The sequence below is a fragment of the Megalobrama amblycephala genome, linkage group LG2 (genome assembly GCF_018812025.1).
Source record: "Megalobrama amblycephala isolate DHTTF-2021 linkage group LG2, ASM1881202v1, whole genome shotgun sequence".
NCBI classification, from domain to species: Eukaryota; Metazoa; Chordata; class Actinopteri; order Cypriniformes; family Xenocyprididae; genus Megalobrama; species Megalobrama amblycephala.
This window is the reverse complement of record NC_063045.1, coordinates 286,191-306,471: the sequence shown is the minus strand read 5'-3', so window position 1 is coordinate 306,471 and position 20,281 is coordinate 286,191. Positions and strand designations below refer to the sequence as shown.

The 20,281-nt window shown below is 41.3% G+C and overlaps 1 protein-coding gene across 1 annotated transcript; it reads left to right on the top strand.

The window, feature by feature from the left end:
* Positions 1-433: 433 nt before the first annotated feature.
* On the top strand, positions 434-18,756 carry dstyk (dual serine/threonine and tyrosine protein kinase). The gene is made up of 14 exons (XM_048181891.1): positions 434-1,032; positions 4,652-5,055; positions 8,966-9,442; positions 9,513-9,708; positions 10,530-10,768; positions 14,499-14,582; positions 14,650-14,826; positions 15,099-15,228; positions 15,298-15,454; positions 15,584-15,716; positions 15,789-15,908; positions 15,984-16,098; positions 18,129-18,263; positions 18,337-18,756. The coding sequence occupies exons 1-14, from the start codon at positions 843-845 to the stop codon at positions 18,519-18,521; spliced, it is 2,742 nt and encodes a 913-aa protein (XP_048037848.1). The 5' UTR covers positions 434-842; the 3' UTR covers positions 18,522-18,756.
* Positions 18,757-20,281: the final 1,525 nt, after the last annotated feature.

The window sequence follows — 20,281 nt, the reverse complement described above, 5'->3', positions numbered from 1 at the left end:
TAAGAAGTTTAGCTGGATGCTAATGCTGTCATGCAACGACACAATATATATATATATATATATATGTATAGGCTATATATATTGCATCAATTTATTGTGTCACATATATATATATATATATATATATATATATATATATATATATATATATATATATATATATATATTTGAGATGGTTTTATTAAGTATAAAAGATCGTGCTTGGGTAAATCTTAATTATGACATAAAGAGTCGAAATTATGACAGATTAAAAAGTCATAATTTTGACTTTTTATGTCATAATTATAATTTTTATGTTCAACAGAGCACGATTTATTTTCTCATGTGGCGGAATTGGGCTTCCATTATATTAGTATCTTTCCCTTAAATAATAAAGTACATGTTTTTAGTAGGTACTATAAGTGTTTTCGCTATGCTGAGCGGACTACATTTCCCAGCATGCACCAGTCGCGCCGCGCTCCGCCCACCGAACGTCCTTCTCTCCAAATGGAAGAGCAGCAGCAGCGGCTGGCAGCGCAAAACTCCCGTATTTGGGCTGAAAAGTGAAACATTCCGAACCGAAGCAACACAAACACCGGGATTATCGATGATCGGCGGGGAGAAAGCTGTCGAACCGCCGCGAACCAGAACCAGCGACCCGGTTCGGCCTCCGGTCCGCCCGAGTGTGTGTTTCTGACACACACACACACACACTAGTGTTGTTGTTGTTGTGTTGGCTCGGTCCATCCCGCAGTGATTCGGGCCTCTGGACAAACGCCGGGCGTTCATTCGTGTGTCTGGACTCGTTTGGATGGATATGTGACACAAACACGCGTCGCTCCGGGTTCTGGTCCAGGATCAGGATGGAGAACCCGCAGAAAGCAGGTCCGCTGCTCCGAGATCTGACCCGAGCCTTCAACCACTACAACAAACACAACGTCTTCCTGAAGAAGAACCTGAAGGAGACCATCATCTTCTTCAGAGAGATCCGACAGAATCACAGCAACACCTGCAGCAGCAGCAGCAGCACATCTGGACTCACTCCGGATTCAGGTCAGTCCGGTTCTGACGTGTTTGAACACAAACTCCGTTACTTATTTACAACTAATGAGCGTGTTTTTCCCAACAGTTTTATTTCTATAAATAAAAATAAATAAGATCATTAGACAATAAACACATAATATGCATTATTTATAAATTTTAATATATTTATGCTAGAAACGATTGATTAAGCTACACATTTCTCACGAATTTTACTGTTATTTATACACTATTATTACTATTTTGAATTAGTATTCAATGCTTTATTTTTAGTTTTAGTACTTTTGTTTAAATCCTAATATTTGTTTGTTAAATTTTCTGAATTGAATATTTTCTAGTTTTAGTTTTGGTAATTTTACTATTTAAACGTAAACCTATTTTATTTACGTATTTTTAACTTTTTAATTATAAGTTTATTGTGCATTTTTATTGCGGTTGTCAAAAATGATTTTTAATTGTTTTATTTAATAATAAGTACATATAAAGTTGTTTTAAAAGATTTACAGGTTACGTCACCTGTAATTACTGCCGTTTGGGTTTTATTCTTTAAAGACGCGACAAATAAAGTTATTGATCAGTGGAGCTGTTATCAAACGACTATAACCAATGGATATCGGTTGAACCGGTTATCAGTGTGTTATCATTGGTGTGTGATTGCGTTATTAGTTGTCAGTGATTCCTGATGACTGTGTGTGTGTGTGTGTGTGTGTGTGTGTGTGTGTCCTGCAGGAGGTTTAGTGTTAACAGCAGAAAATGTCTTGAACAGGATTTAGTGCGAAATAAGCAGCTTAACTGCTGTGAACAGAGTCGCATTCAACTGAACCAAAGTATTAAACACTCGACAATACTTTACACACACACACACACACACACACACACACACACACATTCTGCTGCCAGATGTATGTCACAGAAACATGCCCAACTCATGCATCGCCTTCAAATCTAAAGATGAAAGTCAGAAATTATATTTGACATTTAAAAATCAAGCCTGTTTTAATATTATTTTCATGATTCTCATTAATGTCACGTGTAAGAATTTGAATAATGCGTCTGAATTTTGAACAGTATGAGGAATATTGTACTGTTGTTACTTTGATGTTGCACGTGTGTGTGTGTGTGTGTGTGTGTGTGTGTGTGTGTGTGTGTGTGTGTGTGTGTGTGTGTGTGTGTGTGATGTCTTTCCTGTAACAAAAGAGTTTAGCTTGTTCTGACGCAAGCTTCCTCTGGTTTCTCAATAAAATCATTGAGCTGGTTTAATCTGCATCGGTTTCAGTGACACTGATGTTGGTCTCGTCTCAGACTCACTGACGTCTCATGGAGGTTCAGTTCACTCTCACAACCTTTGACCCTGGCCCATGTGACCCCTGGTCTTTTCCCTGGACCGCACACACACTCTTGCGTGTTTTCATGCATGTTTTTGCGTAGATCAGCCTGTGATTTATAAAAGTAGGTGCATCTCATTTCTCAGGCCTGTCTGATCTCGTCTCGTGTGTTTCTCACTGCTGTGTTCAGGCTTGTTTTCAGCACCAATCAGAGCGCAGCGTTTCTGGCCACGCCCTCATGAACTCATGTAAACACACAAACCTGCAGTCATGAGCCGCAATCATACAAAACAATATATTCAAGTCTTTGATGTTTTACGGATTTGAATTCTTATTCACTAAATGCATTGTATTTTTTTAATTTTATATTATATAAAAAGCATTGCATTTAACAAATAAATTGCAAATTAGTGACTTGCTACAAAACTTTTATTATTTCAGTTAATTAATTCATTAATTTTATTTTTTGCAAAATTTTATTGCTAACAATTTAATTACGAATTAGTGCAGAGAAAAGATATGTATATTGCAGCCAGAATCTAAATCATGCGCACAAAATAATAATTTATCTCGATTTACTAAATTGTGCACGATATAATAATTCGCTCCCTCGTTTTATTAAATCGAACACAAAAATTAAATCAAATCAGTTAAATCAAAATGAGGGAACGGATTAGTACAACGTGGCCACAATTTACTAAATCGAGGGAACTAATTATATTGTGCGCACAATTTAGTAAAATGAGAACAAATTCTTAATTTGTCAATGACGTGACGGGTCATTTTTTTTGTCCAAAGGCCTTATATGACATAGATATGACATCCAAAGTATGTAAGGTAATATAACTAGATCTCTTTTATTGAATCCAAAAGGGTTTAATGATATTTTTCTACATATAAAGGTATTTTAAAGATTTTGAAGTGTCAAAAGGTCATTCGGTTTAACCGTCCAAAGGTCAATACAGCCATTTCATTGGTGATTAAAACGTCTTAAAATGTATATATTTTATATTCTGGCATGATTTTATAACATCATATATCAACATAGTGCAAAATGATATTAAAATTATGTGTAGAAGTCGTTGCTTTATGAGAAAGAATGTCCGGAAAAATGAATTTCATTGATGTCATTCGGAGTAACCAATATTAAGGGACCATTCTGGATCAAGTCATGCGGTCAATATCATGTGACATCATTCAGACACCTGCAAAGGACCCACATGGTCATGAAGCTAAGTAACTAAATTTGACAAATTCATGTTTTCACTTGATCATACGCATGTCCCGAAACATCAGGTCATTCGGTGCAACCGCTATAAAACATGGAAAATGTTGTAATATTTTAAAAACTTGAACTAAATATAAAATGTATGATTGTCCTGCTAGATATCAGCCTGTTAGCATTGTTTGAAAATATCGTCATTTGGTGTAACCAAAAGTGTCATTCGGTAAAACCGAAATTTTGGTTAAACCAAATTACTTTTTTGGTGACAAATTTTATTGATTATAAAAACCGCATAATCTCATTGATGACACTTAATAAAACCTTATTTGCCAATGACCCATATAATTTTTCCAATTTTTTGTTAACCATTTAATTGCAAATTAGCAATTTTGAATACTACAAAACATGCATAAATGTATGTATTGATTTATTTATATATTGCAACCGCCGTTACTCAAATTAAATATGATTGATGAGATGATACTTTCAGCCTGTTCAGACAGCGAATCTCACTCTGAGGCGTCGGTATGTGAGCGCAGCATTAATCATCGGTTTATGGTGTGATGGCGTTTGTTAGCGTGTTAGCATGCAGCAGTCAATCAGATTACGGCGGGAAGCCGCGTGTGCAGTGCTGTTGTATAAGGCAGTGACTCAGCAGCACTGGGATTATGAGCACTCCCTAATAATATCCAGAATGACTCGCGGCTCTGTGTGTGTGTGTGTGTGTGTGTGTGTTTAGTCGGTCCGGCTCAGAGACGGTCATGAGATGCAGGCCTCAGGACACACCAACCCAAAGCTTGTTTTTCTACACACTGAAGCATCTCAGACACAGAAACATCTGCCCTTCCATGCTTTTCTGAGAATCAATTCAAAGCTTTGATTCAGCGATTCATATGCATCATAAATCTTTATAAATGTCTCTGTGTGGCATTTTTATGAATTGAATTAATTTTTTCCTCTAGGATCTGGTGGAAAATCTTCTAAATGAAATATTAAAATAAATTAAAATGATTTTTTTAGTATAAATATATGTAGGTAAGTATTCATATACGGTAATCGTATGTCTCCTTGTCTCTCTCAGGTCAGCTCAGCTGCATCTCGTTCCCGCGTCACGATGAGGATTATCTGCAGAATGTTGTCGGTAGCGCCCCCTATATTCTCATCCTGGGTCAGGACTGTTCGGCCCGATACCAGCTCCTGAACTGCCTGCTGGGAGAGAGGCTCCTCCCCCTGGGCTCTGAAGCAGGCGGGGCCTGTGGCGCGGAGGGCGGGGCCTGCAGGAGGAGGAAGTTGTGTTTCACGCACGGCCGTCAGACGCGGTTGAGTCTGGCGTTGCCCGGACAGTACGAGCTGGTGCATCAGCTGGCGGCTCACTGCGGCCGCTGGGATACGGTGCCCCGCGAGGACCTGGAGATCCAGGAGTGCGAAGACCCCGCGCAACGATTGGCCGAGCTGGAGATCACGCTCCATCACGCACTGCTGCAGGTCAGAGGCTCATGTTGTCCTCACATTAAATATGGTTTCATTTGGTGAGAAAAGTTACAGGAGCATTGGAAACATCAATCAGCTTCTCATTCTCTGGTGTTTATATAACCCTGTTCTGTGGATCTGGTGCACTTCACATGACCACAGATGAAAAAAAAAGCCCACTAGTTGCTGCTGTGGTGATGTGTGTCTCCGTGGTGATGGGAAAACTGTGTCCCTCCTATAAATACTTGGTGGATTCGGTCATGGCTGAATTCCTTTCTTTCATGAGTTCATTTGTTTTCATGACTGAAAAGAGTTCTAAACTCAGTACTTGGACAGGTTCAGATCTCTCTTAGATCAGACTCAACTTAGTCGCAAATCAGACTTCAGCAAGTCTAAAAATCCTCGGATCAGTCTCTAAACAAAAGCTATCAAACCGATCCGTTTCCGATCAGTGTCGTTCCAGATCAGGATGTGGGATCAGTTAAATCACAAATCAAACTCAATCTTAGATGAGTTGTGAATTAGATTTAAATTAGTCTAAATCACTGAGATCAGTCTGCTATCAAACTCTGATCAGTTTCATATCAGTCTCGAATCATAATCAGATCAGGCTCTGGTCCTGGAATCAAACTCAGTCCGATCAAATGGGGCTCAAATTAGAGTCAAACCAGTTTTGTTATAATGTCTTGGATCCGTTGCTAATCAAACTTGGATCAGTCTCAAATCAGACTCTAATTAGTCTAAAATTACTCATTTCTGTCTGCTGTCAAACTCAGATCTGTCTTAAATCAGACTGTGCCATGAGATGGGCCTCAAATCAGAGTCAAACCAGTTTTGCATCATTTAGGTCTTGGATACGTTGCAAATCAGATTTGGATTGGTTGAAAATCAGGCTTAGATCACTTTGGACAAGTCGGATCAGTCTCAAATCAGACTCAGTCTTGAATCAGTCTAAAACACTCTCTTAGACTCCTATCAGAGTCGGATCAAATTCTGATCAAAACAGATAAAAACAGATTGGTTTCGGATCAGACGTTGCCTCAAATGGAACTCAAATCAGAGTAAAATCGGTTTTGCATCATTAAGGTCTTGGATCAGTTGCAAATCAGATTTGGACTCATTAAAAATAGACTCAGATCACTTTGGTCAAAGTCAGATCAGTCTCAAATCAGACTCAGTCTTGGATCAGTTGCAAATCAGATTTCAAGTTTAGCCTAAAACACTCTGTTCAGTCTGCTATCAGACTCTGATCACTTTCAGATCATTGTCAAATCCAGATCAGACTCTGATCCAACTCAGATTGGTTTTGGATCTGTCTTGTATCAGACTTGGCCTTGTATGAGACTCAAGTCAAATTTAATTTCACATCAGACTCATTAAGGTCTTTGATCGGTTTCAAATCAGACTCAATCTTAGATCAGTTGCAAATTAGACTCTAGTTAAATTCTGATCGAACTCAGATTGGTTTCGGATCTGTCTTGAATCAGACTCGGCCTTGAATGGGACACAAATCAGAGTCAAGTCAGTTTTGCTTCATTAAGGTCTTGGATCGGTTAAAAATCAGACTCTGATCACTTTGGACAAGTCAGATGAGTTTCAAATCCTCGAATGGAACTCAAATCAGAGTCAAATCAGTTTGGCATCAGACCTATTAATGTCTTGGACAGGTTCAAATCAGACTCCGTCTTGAATCAGTTGTAAATCAGACTCCAGTTAGTCTAAAAACACTCAAATCAGTCTGCTAGACTCCTATCAGAGGATCGGATCTGTCTTGAATCAATGGGACTCAAATCAGTTTTGCATCATTAAGGTCTTGGATCAGATTTGGAATGGTTGAAAATCAGACTCAGATCACTTTGGTCAAGTCCGATCAGTCTCAAATCAGACTCAGTGTTGGGTCAGTCTAAAACACTGTTCAGTCTGCTAGACTCCTATCAGAGTCAGATCAAATTCTGATCCAACAGATTGGTTTCGGATCAGACTCTGGCTCGAATGGGAAATCAGACTTAATCTTAGATCAGTTGCAAATCAGGCTGAGTTCAGACTTTGGTCAAAGCAGTCTCAGATCAGACTCGAACAGTGTGTTTGTCTCAGAACAGATTTTCTGCATGATCCTCTCTTGCGGTTTGTAACTCGTGTGTGTTTGTTCAGCGATGTTTGCCGTCACACACTTCTGCTAGAATCACGTCTGCTCTCAAATGAACCCCGTCTGTTTTTGGTCGACACACACACGTTAGCGCCCAGGCGTTAATTAGCGTCCGTCCCTGCGCGGGGCTCGTGGTTCGGCCCAAGCATACACTGACAGCGAGGAGTGAAATCTGTGCATCCTGTGAACACATTCCCAGCATTCCTGCTAACACACACACACACACACGCGCGTGTCTTTCCGTCGAGCAGCGTTAGCTGCAGTAGTGGAGAGCGTGTTTGATGCGTGTGAATCGGATCTTTGTTGGGTTCAGGTCTGATGGGCCCGCGGCTCAGCCGGCCGTTTATGAGGAGCCGTGTTTGCAGGCCGTCTTTGTTCCAGAGAGACTTCAGCGCTCTATCGCTCTTGTGTCAGAGACGGCACTGACTGACTCTATTGTGCTAGTGTGCTACTGCTCTTTATTCTCGCTCTGCCACTGCGGGTTTGGTTTAATCATACAGTCGAACTTTGACCCTCCCTATCTGATATTTCTTGAACCCTTTCTCAGACCAACACACTCCTTTATCTGTAGAAACACCTACACAAGCTCATTTCACACAGTCAGAAAACATGCAAGATAAATAAGAAGTTTCTAATTAATATCACTTTGCAGATATATTAAGAACCTTTGTGCAGATTGAAAATATTGTGGATATTAACTGGTTGAGAAGAGTGTATTGAAAATATCCTCAAAAAATTGATCAAAACTTTTGTTTTCATTTATCAATGTTTTTTCATGAACTAATTTGACAACTAAAATTGACTAAAATGTATGACTACATTTTATTGACCAAACATAAAAACTTTGACTTTGAGAAAATATTCAAACACATTTTATTATTGTATATTTGTTTTATTTATATATTAATTGAAACGTCAAAACAAACATGTTTTTGATATAAAAAAAATTGATCTTCTAAAATGTGTGCACTATTATCATTTTAAATTTAGTTGAAAAAATTAAAAGTTGATTAAAATTAGTTAGTTAATTAAAATTAATTAGTTGAAAAGTTACATTTTAATTACACCACGTACCAAATTATTATGCAAGTGACATATCAGTAAGATTTCAGTAGAATAAACATTCAGATTTTAGTTTTTCTAAGAAAATGTTTATTTATCCATGTCTTTTTAGATAACTGGTATCAACCTCAGACAAAATAATTTGCCAGATCTATGGAAACCCTACTTAGAGGTTGTTCCACATTATTAAGCAAGTCACAGTTCTCATGCAATATGGAGAGGAAGAAAGATCTTTCTGAAGATGAAAAGCATGAAATGGTGCAATGTTGTGCAAAAGGCATGAAAACAACTAATATTGTGTGAAACTGAATGGAGATTATCGAATTATCATAAGATTTGTGAGTGATTTAGAGCACAGCAGAACTCGGTCAGATAAAGGCTTATTGAGGAAAGTTCCTATCAAAAAAATTTATTGTATTAAAATGGCAGCTATATAAAAAGCCAGTGTTGAGCAGCAAATGATGTGCTGCTGGTGTCTCTGGAGTCTCAAGAAGCTCTCCACTCACTCACAAATCTTATGATAATTTAATAATCTCCATTCAGTTTCACACAATATTAGTTGTTTTCATGCCTTTTGCACAACATTGCACCATTTCATGCTTTTCAAGTGTGAAATTAAACCCAATATTTTGATTTGTTTTTATTTACGCATTGCTAGAAGCGTGCATCAGCATTTAACATAATGATGAATGTGTTCTTCTGTAATTTTGCTGACAGGAAGTGAAGATCATGGTTCTTCCGTGTCGTAACGTCCAGCCCGTGGAGGAGGCTCTGGAGGACTGCAGGCGTGGAATCCTTCCCATAATCCTCTACGCCGTCAGCAAGGACACGCTGAGCCCAGAGCAGCTGAAGGAGCTGCAGAAGGTGCGCGAGACTCTGCCGTACCCCGTCTGCTTCATCCGGATCCCGACGGACGCATCGCCCGAACCGCCCCGTTCCGCGGAGAAGGAGCGCAGCGCTCTGTTCACGCAGCTCGCGTCTCTGGAGCTCATCGGCGGATCAGCGGGAAACTGCGCCTGCGGGGCTCCGGCACAGACGCCCGGCAAGATGCAGGGCATTCTGGGAGAGAGTCTGGAGCGCCTGCACCGCGTGTTGGTGCCGTTCATCAGGCAGGTGCTGCAGAACCAGCAGGTGGAGGCGGCGACGCTGCTGAACGCCGTCCACTGCCGCTGCCTGGACCTCTTCATCAACCAGGTGACCTTATAGAAGATGAGCTGATGTGATGTTCAGGCTGAAGAGGTTTTGACGCTGTGTGTGTTTCCAGGCCTTCGACATGCAGCGGGATCTTCAGATAACGCCACGGCGTCTGGAGTACACACGCGAGAAGGAGGGCGAGCTCTTCTCCTCCCTCATGGCCATTGCCAACCGCAAGCAGGAGGAGATGAAGGAGATGATCGTGGAGACGCTCGGCAGCATGAAGGAACAGCTGCTGGAGGACGCCGCCAACCTGGAGTTCACAGGTCAGAGGTCAAAGCACTTCCTGTGGCATTCGGGTGCTAATTACATCACACACTCCGCTGTCCAAACAGAACAAAATTACAACATTTCAAAGGTTTTGAATCATTGTTAATTTATATTCTCATGTTTAGTTTACTGTTCCAGTTTAGTTTCTTTTAAATGTAGTTTCAGAGTTTGGTAGATTCAGTTTATTTTGTTTTTATTGTCGTATTTTAGGGCTGTCAGAGTTCATTCAGAAAGATTTAACAGCATTACATTTCTCCATTTAGTCTGATTTCATTATTTCTGCTCCATGTTTAGTGCAGGCTTGTTAAGGTTTTATAATATAACTAATGTATCTAAAACTAAAATTAACTTGTGGCCAATTTCTGTTTTATTTTATTTTAGTTCAATATTTTTTAAATTTCTTTGAGGTTTTTTTTTTTTTTTTTTTTTGGTCAGGTAAAATAATAGTTTAGTTTTGTTCATTATGGGATTAAACAGTTAAATGTGATGCTCTGAAACCACTGAGAGCCTAGAAAGAGAAACTTCCCCTTTGCTAGCGTGTGTGTGGATCTATTGTGGTTAAACGTGACTGTGTGAGGGGAAATCCACTGGTAGTTATTATTGTGTGTTTGAGGATATTCATTAGTGTTAATGGGTGTCACGTGGCTGTCCTGTTACCATAGCAACAGATGATGAGAATCAAAAGTGAAAAGCTGTGTCTCCTTTCAAAGGCTGCTTCATAGAACACACAATACGCTCTGGGTAATGTTTATCAGTAAATCCTTACAGCAGCACAGTCATGTAGATTAACTCCATCGGTGGTTTCTCTGTGTTGCAGACATCATCATGACATCTAACTCTGAGCCCATGAGCCCTAAAGACATCAAGGTGTGCATCAGTCAGATCCAGGATCTGATCGTGATCCGGCTTAACCAGGCCGTGGCTAATAAACTCACCAGCTCCGTGGACTACCTGCGGGAGAGCTTTGTGGGAACGCTGGAGCGATGCCTGGGCAGCCTGGAGAAATCCACGGCCGAGCCCTGTGCGCACAACGTCACCTCCAACCACCTCAAGCAGGTACACACATGCTTGCATCATCGCCGTCGCTCACATCATCTCCATCGCTCACATCATCTCCATCGCTCACATCATCTCCATCGCTCACATCATCTCCATCGCTCACATCAACGCCATCGCTCACATCATCTCCATCGCTCACATCATCTCCATCGCTCACATCATCTCCATCGCTCACATCATCTCCATCGCTCACATCAACGCCATCGCTCACATCAACGCCATCGCTCACATCATCTCCATCGCTCACATCAACGCCATCGCTCGCATCATCTCCATCGCTCACATCATCTCCATCGCTCGCATCATCTCCATCGCTCACATCATCGCCATCGCTCACATCATCTCCATCGCTCACATCATCTCCATCGCTCGCATCATCTCCATCGCTCACATCATCGCCATCGCTCACATCATCTCCATCGCTCGCATCATCTCCATCGCTCACATCATCTTCATCTCCATCGCTCACATCATCTCCATCGCTCACATCATCGCCCACATCATCGCTCACATCATCGCCATCGCTCACATCATCTCCATCGCTCACATCATCTCCATCGCTCGCATCATCTCCATCGCTCGCATCATCTCCATCGCTCACATCAACGCCATCGCTCAACGCCATCGCTCAACGCCATCGCTCAACGCCATCGCTCAACGCCATCGCTCACATCATCTCCATCGCTCACATCAACGCCATCGCTCAACGGCATCGCTCAACGCCATCGCTCAACGCCATCGCTCAACGCCATCTCTCACATCATCTCCGTCGCTCACATCATCGCCGTCGCTCACATCATCTCCGTCGCTCACATCAACGCCATCGCTCACATCATCTCCATCACTCACATCAACGCCATCGCTCAACGCCATCGCTCACATCAACGCCATCGCTCACATCATCTCCATCGCTCACATCAACGCCATCGCTCACATCATCTCCATCGCTCACATCATCTCCATCGCTCACATCATCTCCATCGCTCACATCATCTCCTTCACTCACATCATCTCCGTCGCTCACATCATCTCCGTCGCTCACATCATCTCCATCGCTCACATCATCTCCTTCACTCACATCATCTCCTTCACTCACATCATCTCCATCGCTCACATCATCTCCATCGCTCACATCATCTCCTTCACTCACATCATCTCCTTCACTCACATCATCTCCTTCACTCACATCATCTCCATCGCTCACATCATCGCCATCGCTCACATCATCTCCATCGCTCACATCATCTCCATCGCTCACATCATCTCCATCGCTCACATCATCTCCATCACTCACATCAACGCCATCGCTCAACGCCATCGCTCACATCAACGCCATCGCTCACATCATCTCCATCGCTCACATCATCGCCATCGCTCACATCATCTCCATCGCTCACATCAACGCCATCGCTTAACCATCGCTCACATCAACGCCATCGCTCACATCATCTCCATCGCTCACATCATCTCCATCGCTCACATCATCTCCATCACTCACATCAACGCCATCGCTCAACGCCATCACTCACATCAACGCCATCGCTCACATCATCTCCATCGCTCACATCATCTCCATCGCTCACATCATCTCCATCGCTCACATCATCTCCATCGCTCACATCATCTTCATCTCCATCGCTCACATCATCTCCATCGCTCACATCATCTCCATCACTCACATCAACGCCATCGCTCAACGCCATCGCTCACATCAACGCCATCGCTCACATCATCTCCATCGCTCACATCAACGCCATCGCTCACATCATCTCCATCGCTCACATCAACGCCATCGCTTAACCATCGCTCACATCATCTCCATCGCTCACATCATCTTCATCGCCATCGCTCACATCATCTCCATCGCTCACATCATCGCTCACATCATCTCCATTGCTCACATCATCTTCATCTCCATCGCTCACATCATCGCCCACATCATCGCTCACATCATCGCTCACATCATCGCCCACATCATCGCTCACATCATCGCTCACATCATCTCCATCGCTCACATCATCTCCATCGCTCACATCATCTCCATCGCTCACATCATCTCCATCGCTCACATCATCGCCGTCGCTCACATCATCTCCGTCGCTCACATCAACGCCATCGCTCACATCATCTCCATCGCTCACATCAACGCCATCGCTCAACGCCATCGCTCACATCAACGCCATCGCTCACATCATCTCCATCGCTCACATCATCTCCATCGCTCACATCATCTCCGTCGCTCACATCAACGCCATCGCTCACATCATCTCCATCGCTCACATCATCTCCATCGCTCACATCATCTCCATCGCTCACATCATCTCCATCGCTCACATCAACGCCATCGCTCCATCGCTCACATCATCTTCATCTCCATCGCTCACATCATCTCCATCGCTCACATCATCGCTCACATCATCTCCATTGCTCACATCATCTTCATCTCCATCGCTCACATCATCGCCCACATCATCGCTCACATCATCGCTCACATCATCGCCCACATCATCGCTCACATCATCGCTCACATCATCTCCATCGCTCACATCATCTCCATCGCTCACATCATCTCCATCGCTCACATCATCTCCATCGCTCACATCATCGCCGTCGCTCACATCATCTCCGTCGCTCACATCAACGCCATCGCTCACATCATCTCCATCGCTCACATCAACGCCATCGCTCAACGCCATCGCTCACATCATCTCCATCGCTCACATCATCTCCATCGCTCACATCAACGCCATCGCTCACATCATCTCCATCGCTCACATCATCTCCATCGCTCACATCATCTCCGTCGCTCACATCAACGCCATCGCTCACATCATCTCCATCGCTCACATCATCTCCATCGCTCACATCAACGCCATCGCTCACATCATCTCCATCGCTCACATCATCTCCATCGCTCACATCATCTCCATCGCTCACATCATCTCCATCGCTCACATCATCTCCTTCACTCACATCATCTCCATCGCTCACATCATCGCCATCGCTCGCATCATCTCCATCGCTCGCATCATCTCCATCGCTCACATCAACGCCGTCGCTCACATCATCTCCATCGCTCACATCAACGCCATCGCTCACATCATCTCCATCGCTCACATCATCTCCATCGCTCACATCATCTCCATCGCTCACATCATCTCCATCGCTCACATCATCGCCATCGCTCACATCATCGCCATCGCTCACATCATCTCCATCGCTCACATCATCTCCATCGCTCACATCATCTCCATCGCTCACATCATCTCCATCGCTCACATCAACGCCATCGCTCACATCATCTCCATCGCTCACATCATCTCCATCGCTCACATCATCTCCATCGCTCACATCATCTCCATCGCTCACATCATCTCCATCGCTCACATCATCGCCATCGCTCACATCATCTCCATCGCTCACATCATCTCCATCGCTCACATCATCTCCATCGCTCACATCATCGCCATCGCTAACATCAACGCCATTATTAGTATTATTACTATTAGAATTACACTTTCAAACCATAACCAATCAAGCTTTTATTTTGACGGGTTGCTGGCACATAAAAGTATGCGCTGCCGGTTCCACAGTGAAGCTGGGCTCTGTTCATTTACATGCGTGCAGCTCATGATATCAGGCGTGTAAATGCTGCTCTTCGCTCTGAAACATGTAATCATTCAATTAATACCGCTCTATTTTATACCGCTCTGTGTTTGTCGTGCAGATCCTGAACGCGGCGTATCACGTGGAGGTGACGTTCCACTCCGGCTCCTCCGTCACACGCCTCTTCTGGGAGCAGATCAAACAGGTAAGTCACCCATAATGCCCTGCACTCGCACCGCGTGTTTCGGCCGCTCATGTGCGTCTGTCCTCAGATCATCCACCGGATCACATGGGTCAATCCGCCATCCGTCACGGCCGAGTGGAAGCGGAAGGTCGCGCAGGACGCCATCGAGAGCCTCAGCGCCGCCAAACTGGCCAAGAGCATCTGCTCTCAGTTCAGGACGCGCCTCAACAGCTCCCATGAGGCCTTCGCCGCCTCGCTCAGACAGGTCAGACCTTCACATCACAGGAGATGAATGTTGACTCCTGAAACACTCTTCAATCTGTGTTCCTTTGGTCTTCATTTGATTACTGCTTGTTTCAGTGTTCATGGGATTGAGAAACACACTGCCACGGTTCTAATTGACCTTCATTTGATTATTACATTATATTATATTATATATAATATATATACACATATTTTTTTTCCCCAATGAGGGTCATTGGTAGTGACTGATAAAATCCTGTACTCTGGTGTGTGTGTGTGTGTGTGTGTGCACAGCTGGAGGAGGGTCACACGGGTCGTCTGGAGCGCACTGAAGACCTCTGGCTGCGGGTCAGGAAGGATCACGCTCCGCGACTCGCACGACTGTCACTGGAGAGCCGATCACTGCGAGACATACTGCTGCACGGTGAGACACCATCAGATGTGTGTGTGTGTGTGTGTTTGGTCTCTGTCTGACTCGTCTGTCTCTCCTCAGGAAAGCCGAAGCTGGGCCGTGAGCTGGGCCGCGGTCAGTACGGTGTGGTGTATCTGTGCGACAACTGGGCCGGACGTCACCCGTGTGCGCTCAAGTCTGTGGTTCCTCCTGACGACAAGCACTGGAACGACCTCGCGCTGGAGTTCCACTACACACGGTAACGGCACGGCGCCCCCTGCTGCACTGGAGACACACGACCACAGACCGCATCACACTCACCCACAAACGCATCATGAGCGCACATACATCCAAACATTTGAGTAATCAATCATTATATTTGTGTCAGGTCTCTGCCGAAACACGAGCGGTTAGTGAATCTTCACGGGTCGGTCATCGATCACTCGTACGGCGGCGGCTCCAGTATCGCGGTTCTGCTGATCATGGAGCGATTGCACAGAGATCTCTACACGGGTCTGAAGGTACCGTCACACTTCTGTCTGTGGTTCTGTCCGTCTGTCTGTGGTTCTGACTGACGTGTCCGTCTCTCTCAGGGGTCCCCTTCCCTGTCTCTGAAGGAGCGTCTCCAGATCGCTCTGGACGTGGTGGAGGGGATCCGCTTCCTGCACAGTCAGGGTCTTCTGCACCGAGACATCAAGCTGAAGAACGTTCTGGTGAGGAACTGCGTCTGATTCGCGTCTGGCTCAGTGTGGCGAGCTTCATAACGCTGGGTTTGTTCTTCTGTGCAGCTGGACAAACAGAACCGGGCCAAGATCACCGACCTGGGCTTCTGTAAGCCTGAGGCCATGATGTCCGGCAGCATCGTCGGGACGCCCATCCACATGGCTCCGGAGCTCTTCACAGGTCAGAAACCAGTCGATTCTTCAGAATGAATCGGTCAGTGAATCAAACACAGGAGTCATCTGTTTTAATATCAGACTGAATCAGTCAGACGACTCACTGAACTGACTCAAATGATTGAAATTATTAGCATGTTAAACAGATTATTAGATAAAATATAGAGAAACTGTTGCAGAGTCATCAGTGTTTGACTAATAGAATTGCAAATATCTTTGCATGTTCATAAATGAATAAATAACCATGTTTATTTTGAAGTATATTGTTTGAATCTTTGACTGATTCAGTCAGATGACTCACTTGAATGGACTTAAATGACTCGATAATGCACTGAATGTCCAAGAACTGTTTTTGATGAAAGAAATGTTAAAAATGATTCATACATTTAGTAAAAATATTGATGAAACTAAATCAGTTAACAAATAATAATATATAAGTAGAGATGCTCAAGATATTGATATCATATCAGTTATCAGCTCGTTTTAGAGTATATTTCATTTATTAGCATTAATCTGTGTCGTATATTCAATAGTTTCATCTGTTTTATTCATTTAGATGAGCTTTACTGTCATGTAACTCTCACTTTAATATCCTTTAATGTTTAAAAAAACACAAATCATTTAATAACCCGGTTAAATAATTTAATAGCAGTCTGCAGCAGATCTCACAACGATTGTTCATACTGTTCGGTGTAATTTTGCGATGCCTACATTTACTAGAGCATTCAAAAGGGTTGACTTCAGTGTTTTGTTTTTAATTTATTTTGGCAAAATAATAATATCAGACAATAAATGATTCATTTTTTTTTATTTAAAATTATAAAAATAATTAATTATTAATTCTATGCTTATTCTTAATATTGTACCATAAAATATTCATTTTAAAGTGAAAAAATAGTCATAATTTATGGCCCTTTTTAATATCAGACCATAGATCTTTTAAATTTAAAAAAATATATATATTATTGTAATTTTGAATATTGGACCATCAAAGTTATTTTCAACATACAGTATAAAATATTTATTACATTTATTATTTATTAAAAAAACTTCGGGCCATAAAAAATATTCCTTTTTAAAATGATTAAAATAGTTAAAATTGTATGGCAATTTTTAATATCAGACCATAGAACTTATTAATTTTAAAATGATTTTAAATTTTAAAAAATAATTAACTTTGATGGTCCAATATTAAATATTACAATAAAAGTGATTTTAAATGTATAAAAGATTATAGAGTTTTTTATTTAAAAAAGTCGAATAGTTAAAAATATACGACTTCAACTTTGAGCCATAAAAAAATATTCTTTTTAAAGTGATAAAAAGTTTTTAATATCAGTTTTTAATATCAGACCATAGATCTTTTAAATTTTAAAAATTAAATAATTTTTATTGTAATTTTGAATATTGGACCATCAAAGTTATTTTCAACATACAGTATAAACGATTTATTATTTATTAAAAAAAAAACTTTGGGCCATAAAAAAATATTCTTTTTAAAGTGATAAAAATAGTTACAATTTTATGGCAATTTTTAATATCAGACCATAGAACTTATTAATTTAAAAAAAATTAAAAAATTAACTTTGATGGTCCAATATTAAATATTACAATAAAAGTTTTTTTATTTAAAAAAGTAGTATAGTTAAAATATACGACTTCAACATCGGACCATAAAAATAGTCATAATTTATGGCAATTTTTAATATCAGTCCATAGAAATTTTACATTTTAAAAATTAAATAATTTTTATTGTAATATTTAATATTGGACCATTAAAGTGATTTAAATGTAAAAGATTATAGTTTTTTTATTTTTTAAAAAAGGTAAAAAAGGTAGTATAATTAAAAATATACTTCAACTTCAACATTGGGCCATAAAAATATATTAATAAATGATGATTTTTATGGTAATTTTTGATATTGGACCATGAAAATGTTTGTCAAAATGTCAACAATTTTAAATGTTATTGTTATTTGTGTATGAAGCAGTTGTTGAAGAGTGTGTGTGTGTGTGTGTGTGTGTGTGTGTTTTCAGGGAAGTACGATAACTCTGTGGACGTGTACGCGTTTGGGATCCTCTTCTGGTATCTCTGCTCCGGCTCCGTCAAACTCCCAGAAGCCTTTGAGAAGTGCTCCAGTAAAGACCAGCTGTGGACCAACGTCAAGAAAGGTCAGAACGTGTCCGTGAACTCTGGGTAAAGGTCAGCGTGTTCATTGGCTAACGAGAGCGCTCTGTGTTTCAGGCTCGCGGCCGGAGCGTCTGCCCGTGTTCGACGAGGAGTGCTGGCAGCTGATGGAGGCGTGCTGGAACGGAGACCCTTCCCAGAGGCCCCTGCTGGGAATCGTGGAGCCCAGCCTGCAAAGCATCATGGACCGCCTGTGCGACAATTCTGACCAAAAGAGCGGGAACCTCGAGGACTCGAACTGACCTCACGAGAGACGAGCCGCAGCTCTCGAGAACAGAAAACGGACCGATGTTTCTTTGCCTACGAACAAACATGATCACGTGTGTCATATCCTCCGCTGCTCGTCACGGATCCAGAGATTTTACATGTAGTCGAGTTTGTGTTACAGATGAACTGAAACCGTAATTTTTAGATGGTGTTTAAACTGGTTTACATTATCCTGAGATGAGATTTTTTAATAAAATGATTTGGACCGATTCACTGCTGCGCTGGATTCAGTCTGAAGTGTGTTGAAATGTTGCTGACACACTCATATCAGCGTTATATTCGTCATTTTTAACAAAACGCTGAAGCTTCACAGAGACAAACCAGGAAATGATCCTCATGTGAGACGACAGATTCAGTTCAATAACCGTCAGGCTAATACTATTTTTTTCAAATCATGCTTTTGTAAATCAATTATGACAATGTAAATAATAATTATGTGATAAAGTTGAAATTATGACAATGTAATAAATGGCAAATTGAAATTCAGAGTCAAAACTGACTTAAATGACTTTTTATGTGTCATAATTATTACTTTTCAAGTCATAATCTTGACTGTCAGAATTTAAACATTTTATTTCATAATTATGACTTTATGACAACATTTTTGAATTCTGGCAGTCACAGTTATGACTTAAAACCACTTTTTCAAGTTTGATATTTTGACAACCATTTTCATGGTGTGATATTAAATATAACCAATAAAAATTGACAGTTAATAATTTTGACTTTTCATCTCAATTATAACAGGTGAAAATAATGACTTTCGGCGTGTCATAATTTTGACTTTTTTATTACTTAGTATGTCATAATTATAAACTTGTCATAATTAAGATTTATCAAAGCATGATTTTTGTTCTTATGTGGAAATGGGCTTTCATAACTTCATTTTGCAGGAAAATAATATTTTCTTTCTACTTCAAGATTTCACGTTTAATTCAATGTGTTCTTGCATTTACTTTATTTGTGAAAAACCTAGTGATTTCTGAGTGAAAACTGGTGAAAACCAATTTTTTTCATATTATCAGGCGTGTAAATGACGCTGACAGACGAACAGAAACTGAGCAGAACCCTTAAATACAGCAAATAAACGATCACATGTCGCAGTTCATTCTGCCGCCTACAGATGATCTCAACAACACTAAAACTAGAGCGTTTCTGGACATGCAAAACTCAACGCTCGTTAATGTTTAGGAGTTTGATCAAAGTATGAGTGACAGCTTGAGAAAACAAATGAGACGTTAAATATTAAAAACAGATTTACTTCAAGTCAGTGTTTTACAAAGAGTTTCCAGCCGTGTTTCCAGCTAAAACTGGTTCCAGTGATGAGACTGAAACAGAAATACAGTTATAAAGCACAACCTTATGGGTATAAAACATGTCTGTACAGCGTGATTCTGGTGAGCTTGTTATCAAAAGTCAAAAAATGACCCGTCTGGAGCCTTTCAGAAGACTGAAGCAGCAGATAAAAAGTCAACGCTGGCAGTGACATTTGCATTTTTCACAGAGAAAGAGTAAATTGTGCCACGGAATAAAACTGTTTAAAATGTAATTGCGACTTTTTACTTTTTTTCCCTTAGAACTGAGAGAAGTAAACTCGCAAATGTGAGGAAAAGTCAGAATGGTGAGATATAAACCCACGAATGTCAGAGAAAAAGTGAGATTTGCGAGATATAAAGTTTTTTTTGTCAGATGTAAACTTGTTTATAACTTGTAATTTTAAAATATAAACTCATAA